This window comes from Melanostigma gelatinosum, assembly GCF_949748355.1.
Source record: "Melanostigma gelatinosum genome assembly, chromosome: 11".
Classification (NCBI taxonomy): domain Eukaryota; kingdom Metazoa; phylum Chordata; class Actinopteri; order Perciformes; family Zoarcidae; genus Melanostigma; species Melanostigma gelatinosum.
This window is the reverse complement of record NC_136644.1, coordinates 23,410,547-23,428,641: the sequence shown is the minus strand read 5'-3', so window position 1 is coordinate 23,428,641 and position 18,095 is coordinate 23,410,547. Positions and strand designations below refer to the sequence as shown.

The 18,095-nt window shown below is 39.0% G+C and overlaps 2 protein-coding genes and 1 long non-coding RNA gene across 4 annotated transcripts; 1 reads left to right on the top strand and 2 right to left on the bottom strand.

Moving 5' to 3' along the window:
• The first annotated feature begins 2,771 nt into the window (after positions 1-2,771).
• Positions 2,772-6,506, top strand: LOC306784332 (myelin and lymphocyte protein-like). Of its 2 annotated transcripts, XM_079278257.1 has the most exons (4): positions 2,772-2,883; positions 4,658-4,825; positions 5,766-5,891; positions 6,415-6,506. In XM_079278257.1, exons 2-4 carry the CDS (start codon positions 4,730-4,732, stop codon positions 6,487-6,489), a joined length of 297 nt encoding a protein of 98 aa, XP_079134383.1. In that variant the 5' UTR covers positions 2,772-2,883; positions 4,658-4,729; the 3' UTR covers positions 6,490-6,506. The 2 variants fall into 2 exon arrangements, with proteins under 2 accessions (XP_079134383.1, XP_079134382.1); XM_079278256.1 differs by lacking the exon at positions 2,772-2,883 and having other exon boundaries at positions 3,900-4,825.
• Positions 6,507-9,098: 2,592 nt separating this feature from the next.
• On the bottom strand, positions 9,099-11,695 carry LOC306784063 (uncharacterized protein). The gene is made up of 3 exons (XM_079277882.1): positions 11,574-11,695; positions 9,898-10,165; positions 9,099-9,800 (listed from the first exon to the last, which is right to left on the bottom strand). Exons 2-3 carry the CDS (start codon positions 10,154-10,156, stop codon positions 9,658-9,660), a joined length of 402 nt encoding a protein of 133 aa, XP_079134008.1. The 5' UTR covers positions 10,157-10,165; positions 11,574-11,695; the 3' UTR covers positions 9,099-9,657.
• Positions 11,696-13,570: 1,875 nt separating this feature from the next.
• LOC306784935 lies at positions 13,571-15,904 on the bottom strand. Its single transcript, XR_013772387.1, has 3 exons — positions 15,858-15,904; positions 14,067-14,274; positions 13,571-13,972 (listed from the first exon to the last, which is right to left on the bottom strand). It is a non-coding gene; the product is annotated as an uncharacterized lncRNA (long non-coding RNA).
• Positions 15,905-18,095: the final 2,191 nt, after the last annotated feature.

Here is an 18,095-nt window from a genome sequence, read left to right as displayed (position 1 = left end):
CTTGACAACAAACATCTGGAACGCTTTACATCCAAAAATACTTTCCTTTTGTTCTCCGCCTGTTTGAGCCCCTCAGCACCAATGAAGGGACATCTTATTACAGCACACAGGAATATTTCAGACACACAGATCTTCCATCCTTAATTAAGTCAGCAGTTTATGTTTGACTCTTTCCTGTTAGTGCTTTTGGGTTGCAACTTTATTGATATATATATAGAATGAACATCTTGTTTTCTCTTTCCCTAATACAATGTTGATAACTGCTCTGTATTCACTGTTTATGTCTTCCTCACTTCGTTCTGATGTTTTGTCTTTCGTCTAATAAATAAAAGTAAGCAAAGACACAAATAAATAAACGGACACTAATAACTCCAAGATATAAAGAGTCCTTCTGTTAGTATAACGGAGATCTGATTAGATAACAATGGCTGCACTAAAGCGTCAAACAGCCGTCAAAAGTCTATTCTTCAAATCAAAATGTCAGATGTAGCAGGTTGCAACAATTGATAATCATCTGAAACTATTTCAGCAGGAAGATCTGTGTAAAAGTTAGACAGTCACACAATAATTACGTCATAAAGAAGGAAATGGCACAAATTCAGTTTCACATCACTCCTTTCCAGATATTCAACTGGATTTATTAGATCAATCACATCAGTCAGAAGATGTTTCACATGAGTTCCACTCAAAAAAAAAAATATATATATATATAAGATAGATATGTTGTTTAATTTCATTGTCTTCTGTCTCGATCATCAGGTGGTGTTTCACTTTCACTCTGTGATCTGTAGCTTTAGCTTCTATCTTTATCTTTTCCACCTGTTTTCACTGCTGAATCAGTTCCATATATTCTTTAAATGCATATTGTAGACCCTTCTGTCTGCTTCACTCTGAAGCAGTTAGTGACAGTGTGGGCTCCATGGTAAAGTACATCTGACAACTTGACAGAGAAGCAGTAGGAGGCGGGGCTTAGCAACGGGTTTATTACAGCAATACAAATAATAAAAATAACAAAAGAAAACCAGTGTGTATTCCCTTATCTCGATAGACATATATACATGTATATATATATATATATATATATATATATATATATATATATATATATATATATATATATATATATATATATATATATATATATATATATATATATATATATATATATATATATATATATATATATATATGTACGTATATATGTATGTAGACGACTGGCTGAAGTTCAAAGCGAGCATCAGAATGGGGAAGAAAGGGGATTTAAGTGACTTTGAACGTGGCATGGTTGTTGGTGTCAGACGGGCTGGTCTGAGTTTTTCAAAAACTGCTGATCTACTGGGATTTTCACGCACAACCATCTCTAGGGTTTACAGAGAATGGTCCGAAAAAGAGAAGATATCCAGTGAGCGGTTTGGTTATCAGCAAATATGAAAAACTAAAGTATTAACATCAATAGATTTATTAATGTCAATAAGATTATTAATAATAACGGGGCACCACCCTGAGAACAGGGACCAATAACCAAACTATAATTGAAGTCTCATAATTAGTGTTCACTCACAATGTCAACAAAGTACTATTACACATTCAGAGTGAACAGTGAAGGTTTAAATTCGAGCACAGACCTTAATATCCAGCTATAATATCACAATACACATGCACAAAGTAATCACAGAAAACTGCTCTTTAAAGTATAACAGAGTTTATTAAATTCCAATTATATTGAATCAAGCAATCACCTGATCAATCGGGGTTATTTTCGTACATAATACACCTGCTGACACCAGGTGGAGATGACGTGCACCTGCAGACGTGACGGAGCTAAATCTCAGGATCAACACTTTAAAACGTGTTGGGACATAGAGAATACTCGGCTACCGCTTTAGTCTTAATGTTGACGGTATTTATTGTATCAATACACATTTTTGATAGTATTCATGGGCACATTTTTTCAGCAACATCAATTCAACGTGTTCTCTCTGTATTTGTCTCTAACTTTTCATTGACAAAGGAATCAGCTGTTCCCCTTAAGGATTACAACTTTTACACATTTGTGAGAAAGAGAAATAATGCCATGAGTACACAAACTATTTCTATAAGTGTTATAAAAATAGAGGCTGCTTATAGCACATTTTAAAACAATTATATTAAAATGTACTGAAGGTCTTCCCTTATCTCGATCTGGATGTGTTTCGTGAGTCTATTTGGTGATAAACAATGAATTAAGATAAATTCATAACTTTAATCCCCCAAATAGTTAAAATGTAACTAAGAGCTGTCGCTAGCTTAACGGTTAGCTACATTAACAGTTAAAGATTGGTTAACGAGGGTCGGCTATTGGTCAGCAAAAAAAACGCAAGCTGGAACACAGCATACTTGTAGTTATGCTTTCACGCTAAAGGCAGAATTATCTTCCGACAAATGCAATATTATAAAAAGAAAAGAGGAAGCAGGTCAAGGGTCAGAGGATGACAGCAGCCAGACGTTAGACTGAAAAGATAACATTCAATAAACCTGCGTGACGGAGGAGATGAAAATACGAATTGATGCAAAAAGATAGAAACACGTTTTCTGTGCAGATTTGACGTCAGGAGACGTCAGCACAGTCTGAACAGAGGAGGAATGTTGCTGGCGTTTTCACAATGACTCATGCATTACCACCCACACACACACACACACAGAAACAGGTGAGCAGGTGGAGTCTGGTGGAGCTGAATGAATAATGCAGCCTGTCAATCATCAGAGGTGTAGACTGAACGAAGGCAGCGACGCCCGGCTCTGTGCTGGAAATACAGGGTCGACGGATAATGGAAACACATCAGCTGACAAAAGACTTAATTCACAAGAACATAAGCTGCTAAATGACCACAGCAGGTTGAACAGGTTTTTTTTCACGTATTAATACAATTTAAATGGCGAAAAAAGGGTGTGTATAAGCTGTGGTGACGTGTCCGTGGACAAAAGGCCAAACATGTGTGTAGCCTAGCTTAGCACAAAGACTGGTAGCAGGGGGAAACTGTTAGCCGATAGCGCCATCAAGATTTCTTTTTGAATCCGTCTGATTTTATATGTTGTGTGTCGTTCATTGAACGGGTGTAGAAATATAAATATAAAAAGCAGACATTGTGTTATTAGCAGCAGTTAGCGTCGGAGCTATTTGTTAACCAGCAACCTGCTGAGCAGTGACTGAACTCGTAGTCCTAACTCTGCTGTCAACTAAACCAGCCGGCTGCAGGATGCACTGGCTAGTAGCTTGTTAGCTAAGATACAGCACGTTATCCCGACAGAATGGAAGGTGTTAAATGTCCACTGTCTATAAATGTGCAAAGATATGAGCATACATAGACCCATCAAGATTATCCAACTGATTTAGCCAAACTAGTTTCTAAAAATGTTCCACAATTCCTTGATTGAATTTAATTGTTTTCTTGTGCGACATGTCTTGGTAGTAAATTCCATTCATGCATAACTCGGTACATGAACACTCGTTGGATTATGTTTGTCCTTTCTTTGTGAGAATCACTGATATACAAAACAAAATGAGTCTTTGTAGCAGAGCTATTGATGACACATACAAGTAATGAATAGAGGAATCTGTTTTCAACCCACAACGAAGCTATGCATTGCAACATGGCTTGGTTAAAACAACAACATGCTACAACCCTATCTGTTGTAGCATTTGATTGCTTGGCAATAGCCAGATTGGACAATATTAAAGAGTTTTTTTTCTTTTTTTTCCTTTTAATAACAGAAATACCATTTCCCATAGAAGTGATTCATTTATTTATGTGTTTTACATGTAAAAGATGTCCATCAGTTGCTGTAAAATAGTTCAGGATCAGTCCCTTTCTTTAACTAGAAAAACAACTCCTTCAATACACTCAAAAAATCAATCTGGTCAAAGAATGATGGATTTACTGTGCACCACCGTTTAGTATTCAAAGAGTACAATACGCCTCATTTATATGCTGTTCCATCATATATTATATGCCTCACAAAGCCTATCTGGCTACCAATATATCTAGCTGAAGGCCGTTAACAGGACCGGTTACATGGTGAACAATAAATGGCCTAAGCCATCAACTGAAAATGTAAACTTTGACGTAAATACAGGGATTTTATAAAAGCTGTACTTACAGACAATGCTTCTGAAAGTGATTCCAAAAGAAGATTGATGCGGACGCTTTGATAAAGGTTGTGTGCTCCCTACTTAGGAGGGCAAGGAAACAAAATGGCCTCCTTCAGGGTTCAAAGGTCAAGCAATGAGGCCTGTAATACACAAAACAGATTCAGCTCCACCTAGTGGCTGCAAAATGTCAGGTCAGAACAGAGACAGTTTGTTGATTAATCAATAAGTTAATCAATATAAAAACAACACAACTATTTGGGTAATCAATGAATCGTTGAAGTCATTTCTTTAAGCTAAAATGCCAAAACATCTCTTCTCCAGTGTCTCAGACTGTTATTTTTCTCTTTGGGTTTTTTAGCTGTTGAACTTTGATTCTGGGAAACTGTTCTGACATTTTATAGATAATTGGTAATCAGCTGATGAATTGACAATGACAATGAGCATTAGTGGCAGCAAAAGAAGCGGTGGGGTGACACGACGTTCAGCTGTGTCAGGGTCTCCTCTCACGAGTCTCTGGTGTTCCTGCAGATCTTCGGAGGTCTGGTCTGGATCCTGGTGGCATGCACGCTGGTGGTGCCGCACAACCCTCAGGGCTGGGTCATGTTCGTCTCCGTCTTCTGCTTCACCGTGACTTTCATCTGGCTGGTGGTGTTCGCCATTGGAGGGCATCGCAACAAAGGCCGCTGGGCTGCAGCAGTAAGTCCTCCTCGCATTTTATGAAGCAAATACTGTTTACTGTAGAATCTGGAAGAGTCTCCGAATCCTGCACCCTTCATTCCTGATCATCATTGACCTCATTGGGACTTGTTTTGTTCCTGTCAGTCAAACATTGGTCTCAGTTAATTCTGGTGCAGTGCCCGTTCAAAACATGCCTGTTCGCGACGGGCCGATTGCTTGGCCTCCGGTGTTGCTGCTCGCAGCTTTCTCAAAAACAGCTCGTCCAAACAACTTCACCCTCAACACTGCAGACATCAACCTGCAGAGAGATAATCCACAGAGTCAACGTTTAGGCAACTCTGCTTTAGTTCCATTGTCACATTGCACTGATTTCACAGCAGAGAAAGTTTTGGAATCTCTTCCTTCCTTCTGATGAGTCTCTTCTATGCAAAGAATTACAAAATCAACATGATTTTTCTTTTCATAACAACCTTGGATTATTTTTGTTTGTCTTAGGTTTGACTCTAATGTCAGTGTGCTGCGTTTTGGCTGCTAACAATCGGTGCAGTTGAGACAAAGTGAATTTGGTCACTTCTTTCTTTTCAGCCACCGATTCTCAACTCTCAGATAACGGAGGAACTTGAACGCACCACAGAGCGATTTCCTCACAGACTCATCACCAAACTACTATAAATGAGACAAAAAAAACTAAAGCTGGATGAACCTTCACTCAGACAAATGATACGTTGTCTTTTTATCAGAATAAGGAGAGAAAATGATGTCCTCTGTTCACGGAGAACAGAATAAATATGTGAATGCAACATGTCACCATGATAAAGCAGTTTTGCGTGACAGTGTTTGTTTTGATTCTGTGCCAGTGCAGACAGTGAACGTTCACCACATAGCTGTGACGAACATCGATCTCGCCCCAAAGAGTTTCTCACGTTCTTCTTTTGTCTTCCTCTGACTCGCCTGTCAGGACGTTGCCTATCACGGCATCGCGGCCTTCTTCTACCTCAGTGCTTCAGTGGCTTTGGCCAAAGTGACTCTCGAGATGGACGACGGGACCAACTCTCGAAACTACAAGCTGGACGTCTCTGCAGTGGTGAGTTGTTTAATGTCGAGCGGATGTTGAATAAACTGTAGAGAGGATTTTCTCGTCCAAACTAATAAAAAAAACAGAACCACAAATAGACCTGAACCTGCAGGACCAGCTGAGAAACCGCTCTGAAGTGTTGTATAAAAAGCAGCGTTGGTGGATGTTTTTCTGTATCGGCCTTCAGAATAATCTGCAGCTCCACTAACAAAACACAATGATCTCAAAGGAATACTTCAAAATTGAGTGAAATCCTCTCCTTCTCTTTCTCTCTGAGCGAGATGTTCAGATTGATATCACTCTCGTGTCTGTACGCTGAATATGAAGCTACAACGGGCAGCTGGTTAGCTTAGCTTAGCATGAAGACCCTGTTTGCGCTTCTCACAAACACCCGAACACACACATGCTTAACGGCCGGTACGGTGCTGCGATTCTACTGTTATGGATTATCCTGTAGATATGCATGGTCCTCAGAGGATGACTCCTTTCATCCAATCAAATCTTCCATTGGTGTTCCCTTTTGTCTCTTCAGGTCTTCTCGTACGTGGCGACGCTTCTCTACTTCATCCACACCATCCTGTCTGCCATGCGATGGAAATCTTTCTAGACGTCTCTGAACCTGAACACAACTGACCTCTGTCCTTCAAGCTTGAACATAAAGCTGCGGCACGCTGACAAGAAGGGGGTGGGGGGGGGGGGGTGCTGACGGTGATGGCGTCTCTCAGTGTCCGGCTGTCTGAAGCAGGAGGGGTTTCAGGGAGTCAAAGTGATGAAGTTTAGGAGTCACAACCGACACCCCTGATCCACAGAAACTCATTTGTTCCAAATGTTGCACCACCTGCTAGCAGGTTCAACTACAGCCTCAAAAATGACGAACAAGTTGTATCAACAGAGACGAACTAATTTAAAAATGGTAATTTTCATCAAACTGTTTTTTACTGCTGAGATGTTTCTGAGGGTTCTTATTATTTTGTCCACTCTCACATGTTCTATCGCTGCCTAATTGAGGATCTATGGGGTCAGGTTTGTTATGTTTTTCCTTTGGTACAATCTAGTTTGATATTCTTGTTTCTCTCTCATCTGATTCAAGAACAATTCTGATGTAACGGATTTTATATTTTTTATAAGTTTCTTAACAAGAACATTTAAGAACAAGGATGTAAATTCAGATGTTTTTTTTGTATAAAAGCCTTTATAACTGACTGCTTCAATTTTGTCAACATTTGGAGTCATTAAGTCATTGACAATGAATAAATGTTTGTTTTGAAAATTTGAAACTTACGTGTTTTTGTCACTTTATTGATCAAATTGGTGCGAATAAACATTCACGATGAGTTGACACCAACATGGATGGAAGGAATCAAACTGGAAGTCAAGTGGAAAAATGGAATTTGTGACATCTTAATTGAACCCATTCAACAACTATTTGCTCTGTAGAGGAGTCATGTCTACCTGAGCAGAGAATGAAGTCTCCCTCTGTGCTGAGCTTCCTCCTGTGGCTCACAGCAGCCGCTCTGCACTGCGCTCAAACAGTCTTTCCTGTTGGCAAATTTACAGATCTAGACATCCTAGAAACGTTATATCTGATGAAACGGTCGGGGGATGGGCTTCACCTTTGGACCGCTCCCATAGTGAATACTGTGACAGCATGTTAAGGACAGCTTCAAACGTTGGTAAATGGATTGTTTTTGTTGACGTTTTCAACTTTTGTGACCACAAATAACCACTTTATAAAAGCGCTCCTGCATCGTAATGGCCGATGTGGGTTATAATTGAATCGGAGGCTCAGGACAAGGGCAGAAGAATTGGACGTCGTCGTTTGTGGACTGCCGTTTAGAAGCTTTGAGTTCAGCATTTTGGCCGTCGCCATCTTGGTTTATTTGCAACCAGTGAACGGAAGTGACCATATTTGGACTGCGGAAGAGTCACGTAGAGAGACGCCGTATACGGCTCTGGTAGCAACCTGTCAATCACAGGTAGCCCCGCCCCTTAAGTATACGTTGTTTCATGGTCTATTATTTAATAATAATGGGACCATAATTTGCCAAATGAACATCATGCTGTATTGAAGACTTGGAACTTGCGGTTGAGACCATAAACTCATGTTTTCAATGTTTACTGAGGGAATACATGAAGTCAGAAGTAGAGTCATTTTCTCACTTCTACTCAATCAGACATGTTTTTTGTAACCAGAGGAGTCGCCCTGAGGGTCAGTATAAAGAATTCAAGCATAAAACTACCAAAATAAGATCCATAACATTATAGACACAACTATTTTTTAGCACTTCAGTACATTAGAACAAGACTCGAGTGAACCTGGTGTCGGGTGAGCTCACCGTGTATCTGACGGTAAAACAAACTTGATGAAACTGTCCACTGACGCTGGTGGGACATAATGTCCAAATATTAAGGTTTTGGGGTATTTTAAACTGGTGGCCAGCAGCACTGAAAACAACAGGTTTAATGAAGTATGGCAGGGAGTAAATACAGGGCAGGCTCTCTCTATCACACACACACACGCACGCACACACACACACACACACACACACACACACACACACACACACACACACACACGCAGTGCAAGGCAGTATGGCGGGTCAGTGAACTGTAGCCGTGATGTATAATTGATGAGGGAAGGCAGCAGGAGATAATAGCGAAGCATCTCCTTGAAACTGAAGAAGATTGTGAGGCCACAACATTCAGCTCAAACACAAACAGCTGACACGCTTTACATCCAAAAATACTTGCTCCACCCGTTTGGACCTCTAAGCTACAATAAAGGGAAATCTTATTACAGCACACAGGAATATTTTAGACAGACAGATCTTCCATCCTTAAGTCAACAGTTTGTGTTTGATTTTTCCTGTTTGTTGTTTTGGTTCATTTCTATTGATGTACAATTCACATTTAGTTTTCTCGTTGTCTCCTCATTGCATTCTGTTAATGTTTTGTCTTGCAATAAATAAATAAGTATGCAAAGAAAGAAAGAAATAAATAAACATAAATAACTCCAAGTAAGTAACAGCGATCTGATTAGATAACAATGGCTGCACTAAAGCGTCAAACAGCCGTCAAAAGACTGTTCTTCAAATCAAAATGTCAGATGTAGCAAGTTGCAAGAATTGATCAGCTGAAACTATTTCAGCAGGAAAATCTGTGCAAAAGTTAGACAGTCACACAATAATTCCGTCATAAAGAAGGAAATGGCACAAATTCAGTTTCACATCACTCCTTTCCAGATATTCAACTGGATTTATTCGATCAATCACATCATCCAGAAGATGTTTCACAAGAGTTCCACCAAAAAAAAAACACCCACAAAATAAGACTTTGATGTTCTCAAACTCATTGAGGCTCTCTCTGTCCTCATCTTCCTGCAGGTTTACACCACAGATACAGAAGCACACAAAGCTGTTGTCACAGCAATGTGGCTCCACCTGCTGACACCAGGTGGAGATGACAAGCACCTGCAGACGTGACGGAGCTGAACTTAAATCCGTGATGATACTCGTTACTGGAGGTTGAAGGAGATAAACATTACTAAAATGTTACGTTTCACGTAAAAACCTGTGGAGCCAACATTAGCAGATACTTTCATAAATCATCATTAGCACTTCTACACTACGCTAGCTGCTGAAGGTGTACTGAATGTATACACATGCTGCTTTTTAATGATTGTAAGGGGGAATGAATACGGCAACAACAATAATAAAAATAACCAAAGAAAACCAGTGTGTATTCCCTTATCTCGATCTGGATGTGTTTCATGAGTCTATTTGGTGATGTTTATATGCAATGTCCCGATGGTGGAACCTGCGATAGCCGGGGCGATGATGTTACTTCGGTCCTGAGCCATCATTGAGGCAGCAGGAGGTGCTGCAGCAGATGCGGAGGGTGCAGCTGTGCTTCCCCCTGCTGATGAAAACATACAGATGCAGAGAATAATGTAAGAAAGGGAAATAATCTAATTTTGCTTACTTTGACTTGTAAATGTATTTAAAGAAACATCCACCTGCGTAACTGCTCTCAATCTGCTCTGCAGCGTTATTGTTGCCCATCTTCTTCAGAACCTCAACAGCATTCTTCACGGCCATTGCTTCGCCGTAGGTGTCTATCATCTTTCCCGTCGTGTCCATCTCGTCCGCTTCCTCCAGGAAGGACCGGGGAATCGGTTTGAAGTCAACACCATTCCCGAGCCAAAACTTAAACTTTTTGAAGTCCTGTTTGGTCAGATGTTCCAGAGTCTCAAGCAGCAGGTCTAGAACCGCCATGTCTGCTCACTGTGCAGGTAGAAGAGGGTAAATACGTTTCCAGATTAGCATTCAATGTTAAAAGGAATAATTTGACAATATTCTTATTTGCTTTGTTGCCAAAAGTTAGATGAGAAGATAATACTCTCATATCTGTCCTAGTTTAAAGGAGATTATGTTCTTGACTAGGCTGCAGCGTATTTCACAAATCATTGAATGATGTTGATACAGATCAGGTTTACACATTAATAACAAGAACCTTTGATCGGCAGGATGTGGGAAGTGTATTTAGCGATCTCTTTAATTCACCAGGTAGCACTCAATGGACTATTGGTACTTACACCTACTGGAAAAGGGACGCAATGAAGTCATGAGTTGACCTTTCACAAAGGGTCACGAGTTTATCTCCATTAAATAAGTCGTCATGTCTGGAGTCCAGGATGTGTTCAAGGCCGGGCTCAAACTTTTATACTGTATTTTAAATACGATTAGCACATAATTGCTGAAGTCAGACCAAATTAAATCACAAAATCATCCATTTCAGCATAATATAATATTATTGGATTATAATTATTGATGCATTAATGTGTCCATCCCTTTAATGTTGCAGCTGGTAAAGATAGAGCTCACAATAATGACTTTATATATTGTGGGAAGTTTATTCAATCATTAATACATCATCATTTATTAGATATTAGATATTGTATAAATGTTGAAGAGTAAAAAGTACAATATTAACATAACAATTCAGAATTCATCTGGAAAGTTAACATCTGGAGCCTACATTTCCCACAATGCAAGTCGTTAACATCGTAAATTAAGCAATCACCTGCGCTTCGGGGTTATGTCCTTACATAATACAACTGTTCTCACTGATATGGTGGTGAGTCCGCGGATCGTCGTGTAAAAACAGCAGAGTGTCACTTTAAAGAGCTGCATGCTGAAGAAAGAGTTCCCACAACTCAGCAAACTCACCACGTGTTAGTAACTTATGAGCTGACATTAATAAAGCCTTTAGACTCGATTCATAAACCCTTCATGACGGCTGCTTCAGTAGAAAGTCATTTCCGGAAATCCTTCACAACATTATTGGACTCTCGTGAGGATCTGAGATCACGGTTTGTGGTCTTTACCTCGTTATTGAACAGAAAAAAAGGAACAAACGGGACTGAAAACAACACTCCCACAATGAAGAAATTAATATGATAAAGGATTTACATGAATAAATATGAAACAAACACGTTAAAATCCCCTGAGACAGAACGACACATCTAAAGAAGACACCACCGTCCGTGTTACAACATTGTGTCGACAAACTTCCTGAAGGTTTTACAAACTTCTGCTGAAACTTTAACTGTTTTACAAAGTGCTGAAACAGCGAAGCAGCGCCGGAACCAAAAGTATCATTTAATGAACATTTGAATAGGAAATGACTCACCGCGGCTCCGACAACCCACAGTACACCGAGCGACAGAAGACACTGGCGGGTAAAATGTTAGTTTCGGTTTATAAAGAATGTGAGGCTGCAGCTCGACGACAAGATTCAGCTTGACAACAAACATCTGGAACGCTTTAATACTTTCCTTTTGTTCTCCGCCTGTTTGAGCCCCTCAGCACCAATGAAGGGACATCTTATTACAGCACACAGGAATATTTCAGACACACAGATCTTCCATCCTTAATTAAGTCAGCAGTTTATGTTTGACTCTTTCCTGTTAGTGCTTTTGGTTTGCAACTTTATTGATATATATATAGAATGAACATCTTGTTTTCTCTTTCCCTAATACAATGTTGATAACTGCTCTGTATTCACTGTTTATGTCTTCCTCACTTCGTTCTGATGTTTTGTCTTTCGTCTAATAAATAAAAGTAAGCAAAGACACAAATAAATAAACGGACACTAATAACTCCAAGATATAAAGAGTCCTTCTGTTAGTATAACGGAGATCTGATTAGATAACAATGGCTGCACTAAAGCGTCAAACAGCCGTCAAAAGTCTATTCTTCAAATCAAATTGTCAGATGTAGCAGGTTGCAACAATTGATAATCATCTGAAACTATTTCAGCAGGAAAATCTGTGTAAAAGTTAGACAGTCACACAATAATTACGTCATAAAGAAGGAAATGGCACAAATTCAGTTTCACATCACTCCTTTCCAGATATTCAACTGGATTTATTCGATCAATCACATCAGTCAGAAGATGTTTCACATGAGTTCCACTCAAAAAAAAAAAAAAATCTTTATCTTTTCCACCTGTTTTCACTGCTGAATCAGTTCCATATATTCTTTAAATGCATATTGTAGACCCTTCTGTCTGCTTCACTCTGAAGCAGTTAGTGACAGTGTGGGCTCCATGGTAAAGTACATCTGACAACTTGACAGAGAAGCAGTAGGAGGCGGGGCTTAGCAACGGGTTTATTACAGCAATACAAATAATAAAAATAACAAAAGAAAACCAGTGTGTATTCCCTTATCTCGATAGACATATATACATGTATATATATATATATATATATATATATATATATATATATATATATATATATATATATATATATATATATATATATATATATATATATATATATATAGATATGTACGTATATATGTATGTAGACGACTGGCTGAAGTTCAAAGCGAGCATCAGAATGGGGAAGAAAGGGGATTTAAGTGACTTTGAACGTGGCATGGGTGTTGGTGTCAGACGGGCTGGTCTGAGTTTTTCAAAAACTGCTGATCTACTGGGATTTTCACGCACAACCATCTCTAGGGTTTACAGAGAATGGTCCGAAAAAGAGAAGATATCCAGTGAGCGGTTTGGTTATCAGCAAATATGAAAAACTAAAGTATTAACATCAATAGATTTATTAATGTCAATAAGATTATTAATAATAACGGGGCACCACCCTGAGAACAGGGACCAATAACCAAACTATAATTGAAGTCTCATAATTAGTGTTCACTCACAATGTCAACAAAGTACTATTACACATTCAGAGTGAACAGTGAAGGTTTGAATTCGAGCACAGACCTTAATATCCAGCTATAATATCACAATACACATGCACAAAGTAATCACAGAAAACTGCTCTTTAAAGTATAACAGAGTTTATTAAATTCCAATTATGTTGAATCAAGCAATCACCTGATCAATCGGGGTTATTTTTCGTACATAATACACCTGCTGACACCAGGTGGAGATGACGTGCACCTGCAGACGTGACGGAGCTAAATCTCAGGATCAACACTTTAAAACGTGTTGGGACATAGAGAATACTCGGCTACCGCTTTAGTCTTAATGTTGACGGTATTTATTGTATCAATACACATTTTTGATAGTATTCATGGGCACATTTTTTCAGCAACATCAATTCAACGTGTTCTCTCTGTATTTGTCTCTAACTTTTCATTGACAAAGGAATCAGCTGTTCCCCTTAAGGATTACAACTTTTACACATTTGTGAGAAAGAGAAATAATGCCATGAGTACACAAACTATTTCTATAAGTGTTATAAAAATAGAGGCTGCTTATAGCACATTTTAAAACAATTATATTAAAATGTACTGAAGGTCTTCCCTTATCTCGATCTGGATGTGTTTCGTGAGTCTATTTGGTGATGTTTATATTCAATGTCCCGATGGTGGAACCTGAGATAGCCGGGGCGATGATGTTACTTCGGTCCTGAGCCATCATTGAGGCAGCAGGAGTTTCTACGGGAGCAGCAGGAGTTTCTACGGGAGCAGCAGGAGTTTCTACGGGAGCAGCAGGAGGTGGTGCAGGAGCAGCAGGAGGTGCTGCAGCAGATGTGGAGGGTGCAGCTGTGTTTCCCCCTGCTGATGAAAACATACAGATGCAGACAATAATGTAAAAAAAAGGGAAAGAATCTAATTTTGCTTACTTTGACTTGTAAATGTAAGAAACATCCACCTGCGTAACTGTTCTTCAACTTCTTGGCATCGTGATTTCTGCCCAATTTCTTCAGAACCTCAGCAGTGACGTTCACAGCCATTTCGTTGCCGTGGGTGTCTAACAATTCTCGATGAATCGGTTTGATCCACTTTAACTTTTTCAAGTCATTTTTGATCAAATTGTCCGCAATCTCAAGCAGCACTTGTGGAAGCGCCATGTCTGCTCACTGTGCAGGTAGAAGAGGGTAAATTAGCATTCAATGTTAAAAGGAATAATTTGACAATATTCTTATTTGCTTTGTTGCCAAAAGTTAGATGAGAAGATAATACTCTCATATCTGTTCTAGTTTAAAGGAGATTATGTTCTTGACTAGGCTGCAGCGTATTTCACAAATCATTGAATGATGTTGATACAGATCAGGTTTACACATTAATAACAAGAACCTTTGATCGGCAGGATGTGGGAAGTGTATTTAGCGATCTCTTTAATTCACCAGGTAGCACTCAATGGACTATTGGTACTTACATACTGGAAAAGGGACGCAATGAAGTCATGAGTTGACCTTTCACAAAGGGTCACGAGTTTATCTCCATTAAATAAGTCGTCAAGTCCAGGATGTGTTCAAGGCCGGGCTAAAACTCGTATACTGTATTTTAAATATGAGTAGCACATAATTGCTGAATCATCCATTTCAGGATAATATAATATTGTTGGATTATAATTATTGATGCATTAATGTGTCCATCCCTTTAATGTTGCAGCTGGTAAAGGTAGAGCTCATAATAATGACTTTAAATATTGTGGGAAGTTTATTCAATAATCAATATGTCATCATTTATAATTGATAATTATAAATTATACCTAATACTATTCATCAATAAATACTTATATTTTTAAGATCACAATTCAGAATTCATCTGGAAATTATCCAAAAGAGGTCCAAGCTAAGCTCTGAAATATACTGAAATCTATTAAATGTACATATATATTTTACACTTTTATGGATCTTAATCATTCAATTCGAAAACATATTTTATTTACAGCTTTTTCGTTCAGGTTAGAGCAACAGCCCGTCAAAACGTCTGTGCGCGTCCTTGTCTGCTGTTATAACAGGAAACCAGCAAATGTTAGAAAGTCACTTGGGGCCAAACTGGGGCCGAGATACCCTGACTTTCAGTCCCTCGAGCTCCAAAACCACTGGAGCCTACATTTCCCACAATGCAAGCTGTTGACATCGTTAATCAAGCAATCACCTGATCCATCGGGGTTATTTCCTATAATATAACTGTTCTCATATACAGTATGTGCTGGTGAGACCACTGATCGTCGTGTACAAACAACAGAGTGGCACTTTAAAGAGCTGCATGCTGGAGAAAGAGTTCCGATTCATAAACCCTTCATGACGGATGCTTCAGTAGAAAGTCATTTCCGGAAATCCTGTACAACATTATTGGACTCTCGTGAGGATCTGAGATTTGAGTTTGTGGTCTTTACCTCGTTATTGAACAGAAAAAAAGGAACAAACGGGACTGAAAACAACACTCCCACAATGAAGAAATGAATATGATAAAGGATTCACATGAATAAATATGAAACAAACACGTTAAAATCCCCTGAGAAAGAGCGACACACCCAAAAAAGACGACCACCGTCCGTGTTACAACATTGTGTCGACAAACTGGTTCCTGAAGGCTTTACAAACTTCTGCTGAAACTTTAACTGTTTTATTTTTACAAAGTGCTGAAACAGCGAAGCAGCGCCGGAACCAAAAGTATAATTTAATGAACATTTTAATAGGAAAGGACTCACCGCGGCTCCGACAACCCACAGTACACCGAGCGACAGAAGACACACAGAATGACGGACATAACTTTACTTTCGTTTTCTCAAGAATGTGAGGCTGCAATAAAGGGAAATTGTATTACAGCACACAGGAATATTTTAGAGATCTTCCATCCTTAAGTCAGCAGTTTGTGTTTGACTCTTTCCTGTTAATGTTGAGATAATTGTGGAAGATCCACTGAGTGCACGGTCACAGTGCATGCAGGTAGACTAAATACCACAATAAAATGTCCTATCACAATTCCCCCTTTGATCATTATCAAATAGATCACTCATACGTCTATAGTGTACATTTTAAACATCTGCTCCATCTAATTGATCTAATTGATCAAGAGTCATTCAACAGACTTTGCTGATGGGATGTGTGAACAAACTGAATGTTTACATGATGAATAAACAAACATGAACAAAGTATTTTCTGCTTGTCTTCATTCCAGGGTTTCATACAAAGCTGATGGAGAAAATATGAAACTAATATGAGAGAATAACTGAGTCCGTTTTCCTCCTGAAACAAAGTACAGAGTTCATGTTTAGAGCATTAGTCAGTCTCTGTCCTCACTGAAACATCTTTGTCACAGCATGATGATGATGAAATGAGCAGTTTGATATCACTTGTTGCTTTTTACATCCAACATTTAGATTATGCACTAAGTCAGTGAAGAGGACGTTTGTTTCATCAGAATTCAAGAAGTCAGAGAAACTTTAACCCACAGCTTCAAACCTCACATTCATAAATACTATTTACAACCTGAGAGCTGATGTGAATACTGTTTGTAACGTGGAAGCTCTTCTCTGCCATCTTTCCCACGTGCCCTGAATGCAGCATCAGTTTGTTCACAGGATGTGACTCCTGTGAACAAACTGACACAGTGAGATGTTACAGTTAAATGTCTCTTTACTGATGTTTGAATCTGCCACAGACTCAGTGAAGTTGTTCCATGTCTTCCTGCAGTGAACATCACAGCAGGTTAACAGGTGAAATGTGAAAACTGAAGCTCAACACAAGAGGGCGCCTTCATGCTGATAACCAGGGATGTGGTGGAGGTTCAAGCGCCTCAACGCACTTTGTCTACAGTTTTAGTTAAAACATATTTTTGTCCACAAGATAAATCTGAGTGTTCATGATATGATGAGAGAAAAGTTCTGCTTCACATTGTTACATAATCTTTGCTGTTTTTAATGAAACATTGGATCGTTTCAGCCTCAATCAGTTATTAAAATGATATTAATAATATATTAATAAATATATTATATTTGTAAATATGTGAGTAGCTCGTATTCTGTTCTTAGTTCTTTTTACGTCTGCTCGTTTTGTTCAGTGAAATTTAAATAAACGACATTATCATTACGGGGCGACCGTAAGCAAGACGAGCTGTGCCTCACCTCAGACCCTCCCACAAACTGGGTTGAGCGCGTGCCTTTTGCTCTAAGGCACGCGCTCAACCCAGTTTGTGGGCGGGTCTGTGGGTCTCACCTCGGGTCTCCTCTCTGTTTGAACAGGAAATGCGCAAATTCAGCGATTTTGATTACAAAAATGCTTGAAATGATGGGAATCATACAGAAATGACATTTACAGCACAGATCAGTAGATACATATTCATTTTTATTTTATTTTATCATTATTTGATTTTTTACTTTTCATGATGACAGGTGCCTCCGCTGACCACACGTCCCTGGTTGACACTTGTATTATATGTTCTTTCTTTCCACAGAATAGGTCATGTATTTCACGTATGTGTAGAATATATTTAGTCTTGTAGTTCCATTACTCTTCTTCCACACTTCTCTAAGATTAAATATCTAAGCTTAAACAATTCTCAAAAAACAGGGAAATGTGACCAAATCAACAGCAATTCAACAGCGGACAGGTAAACTCTTATGTGTTGTTCTCTTTATAAATCCGTGGTTGTTACACAGATTATCGCGGGATCTTTGATGGGGCAGGTCGCAGATCGCGGCACACACGCTCCTGGTGCAATCAAATATGTACCAACCTTACCTATGTGTGTGTAAGGAATGCTGATATGAAAAACAACCAGTAGTCAATGTGCAAGCTTCAATTGAATGGTGATTTAAGAAACTCTATTTTGGGTTCATATATTTGTAAATCTGACTCTGAAAGATCGAGTCAGTGCCTCACCAGCCACGAACCTCACCGCACGTCACTGTACAGGTACAATCGTGACCGACTTGTACTTTTTTTTC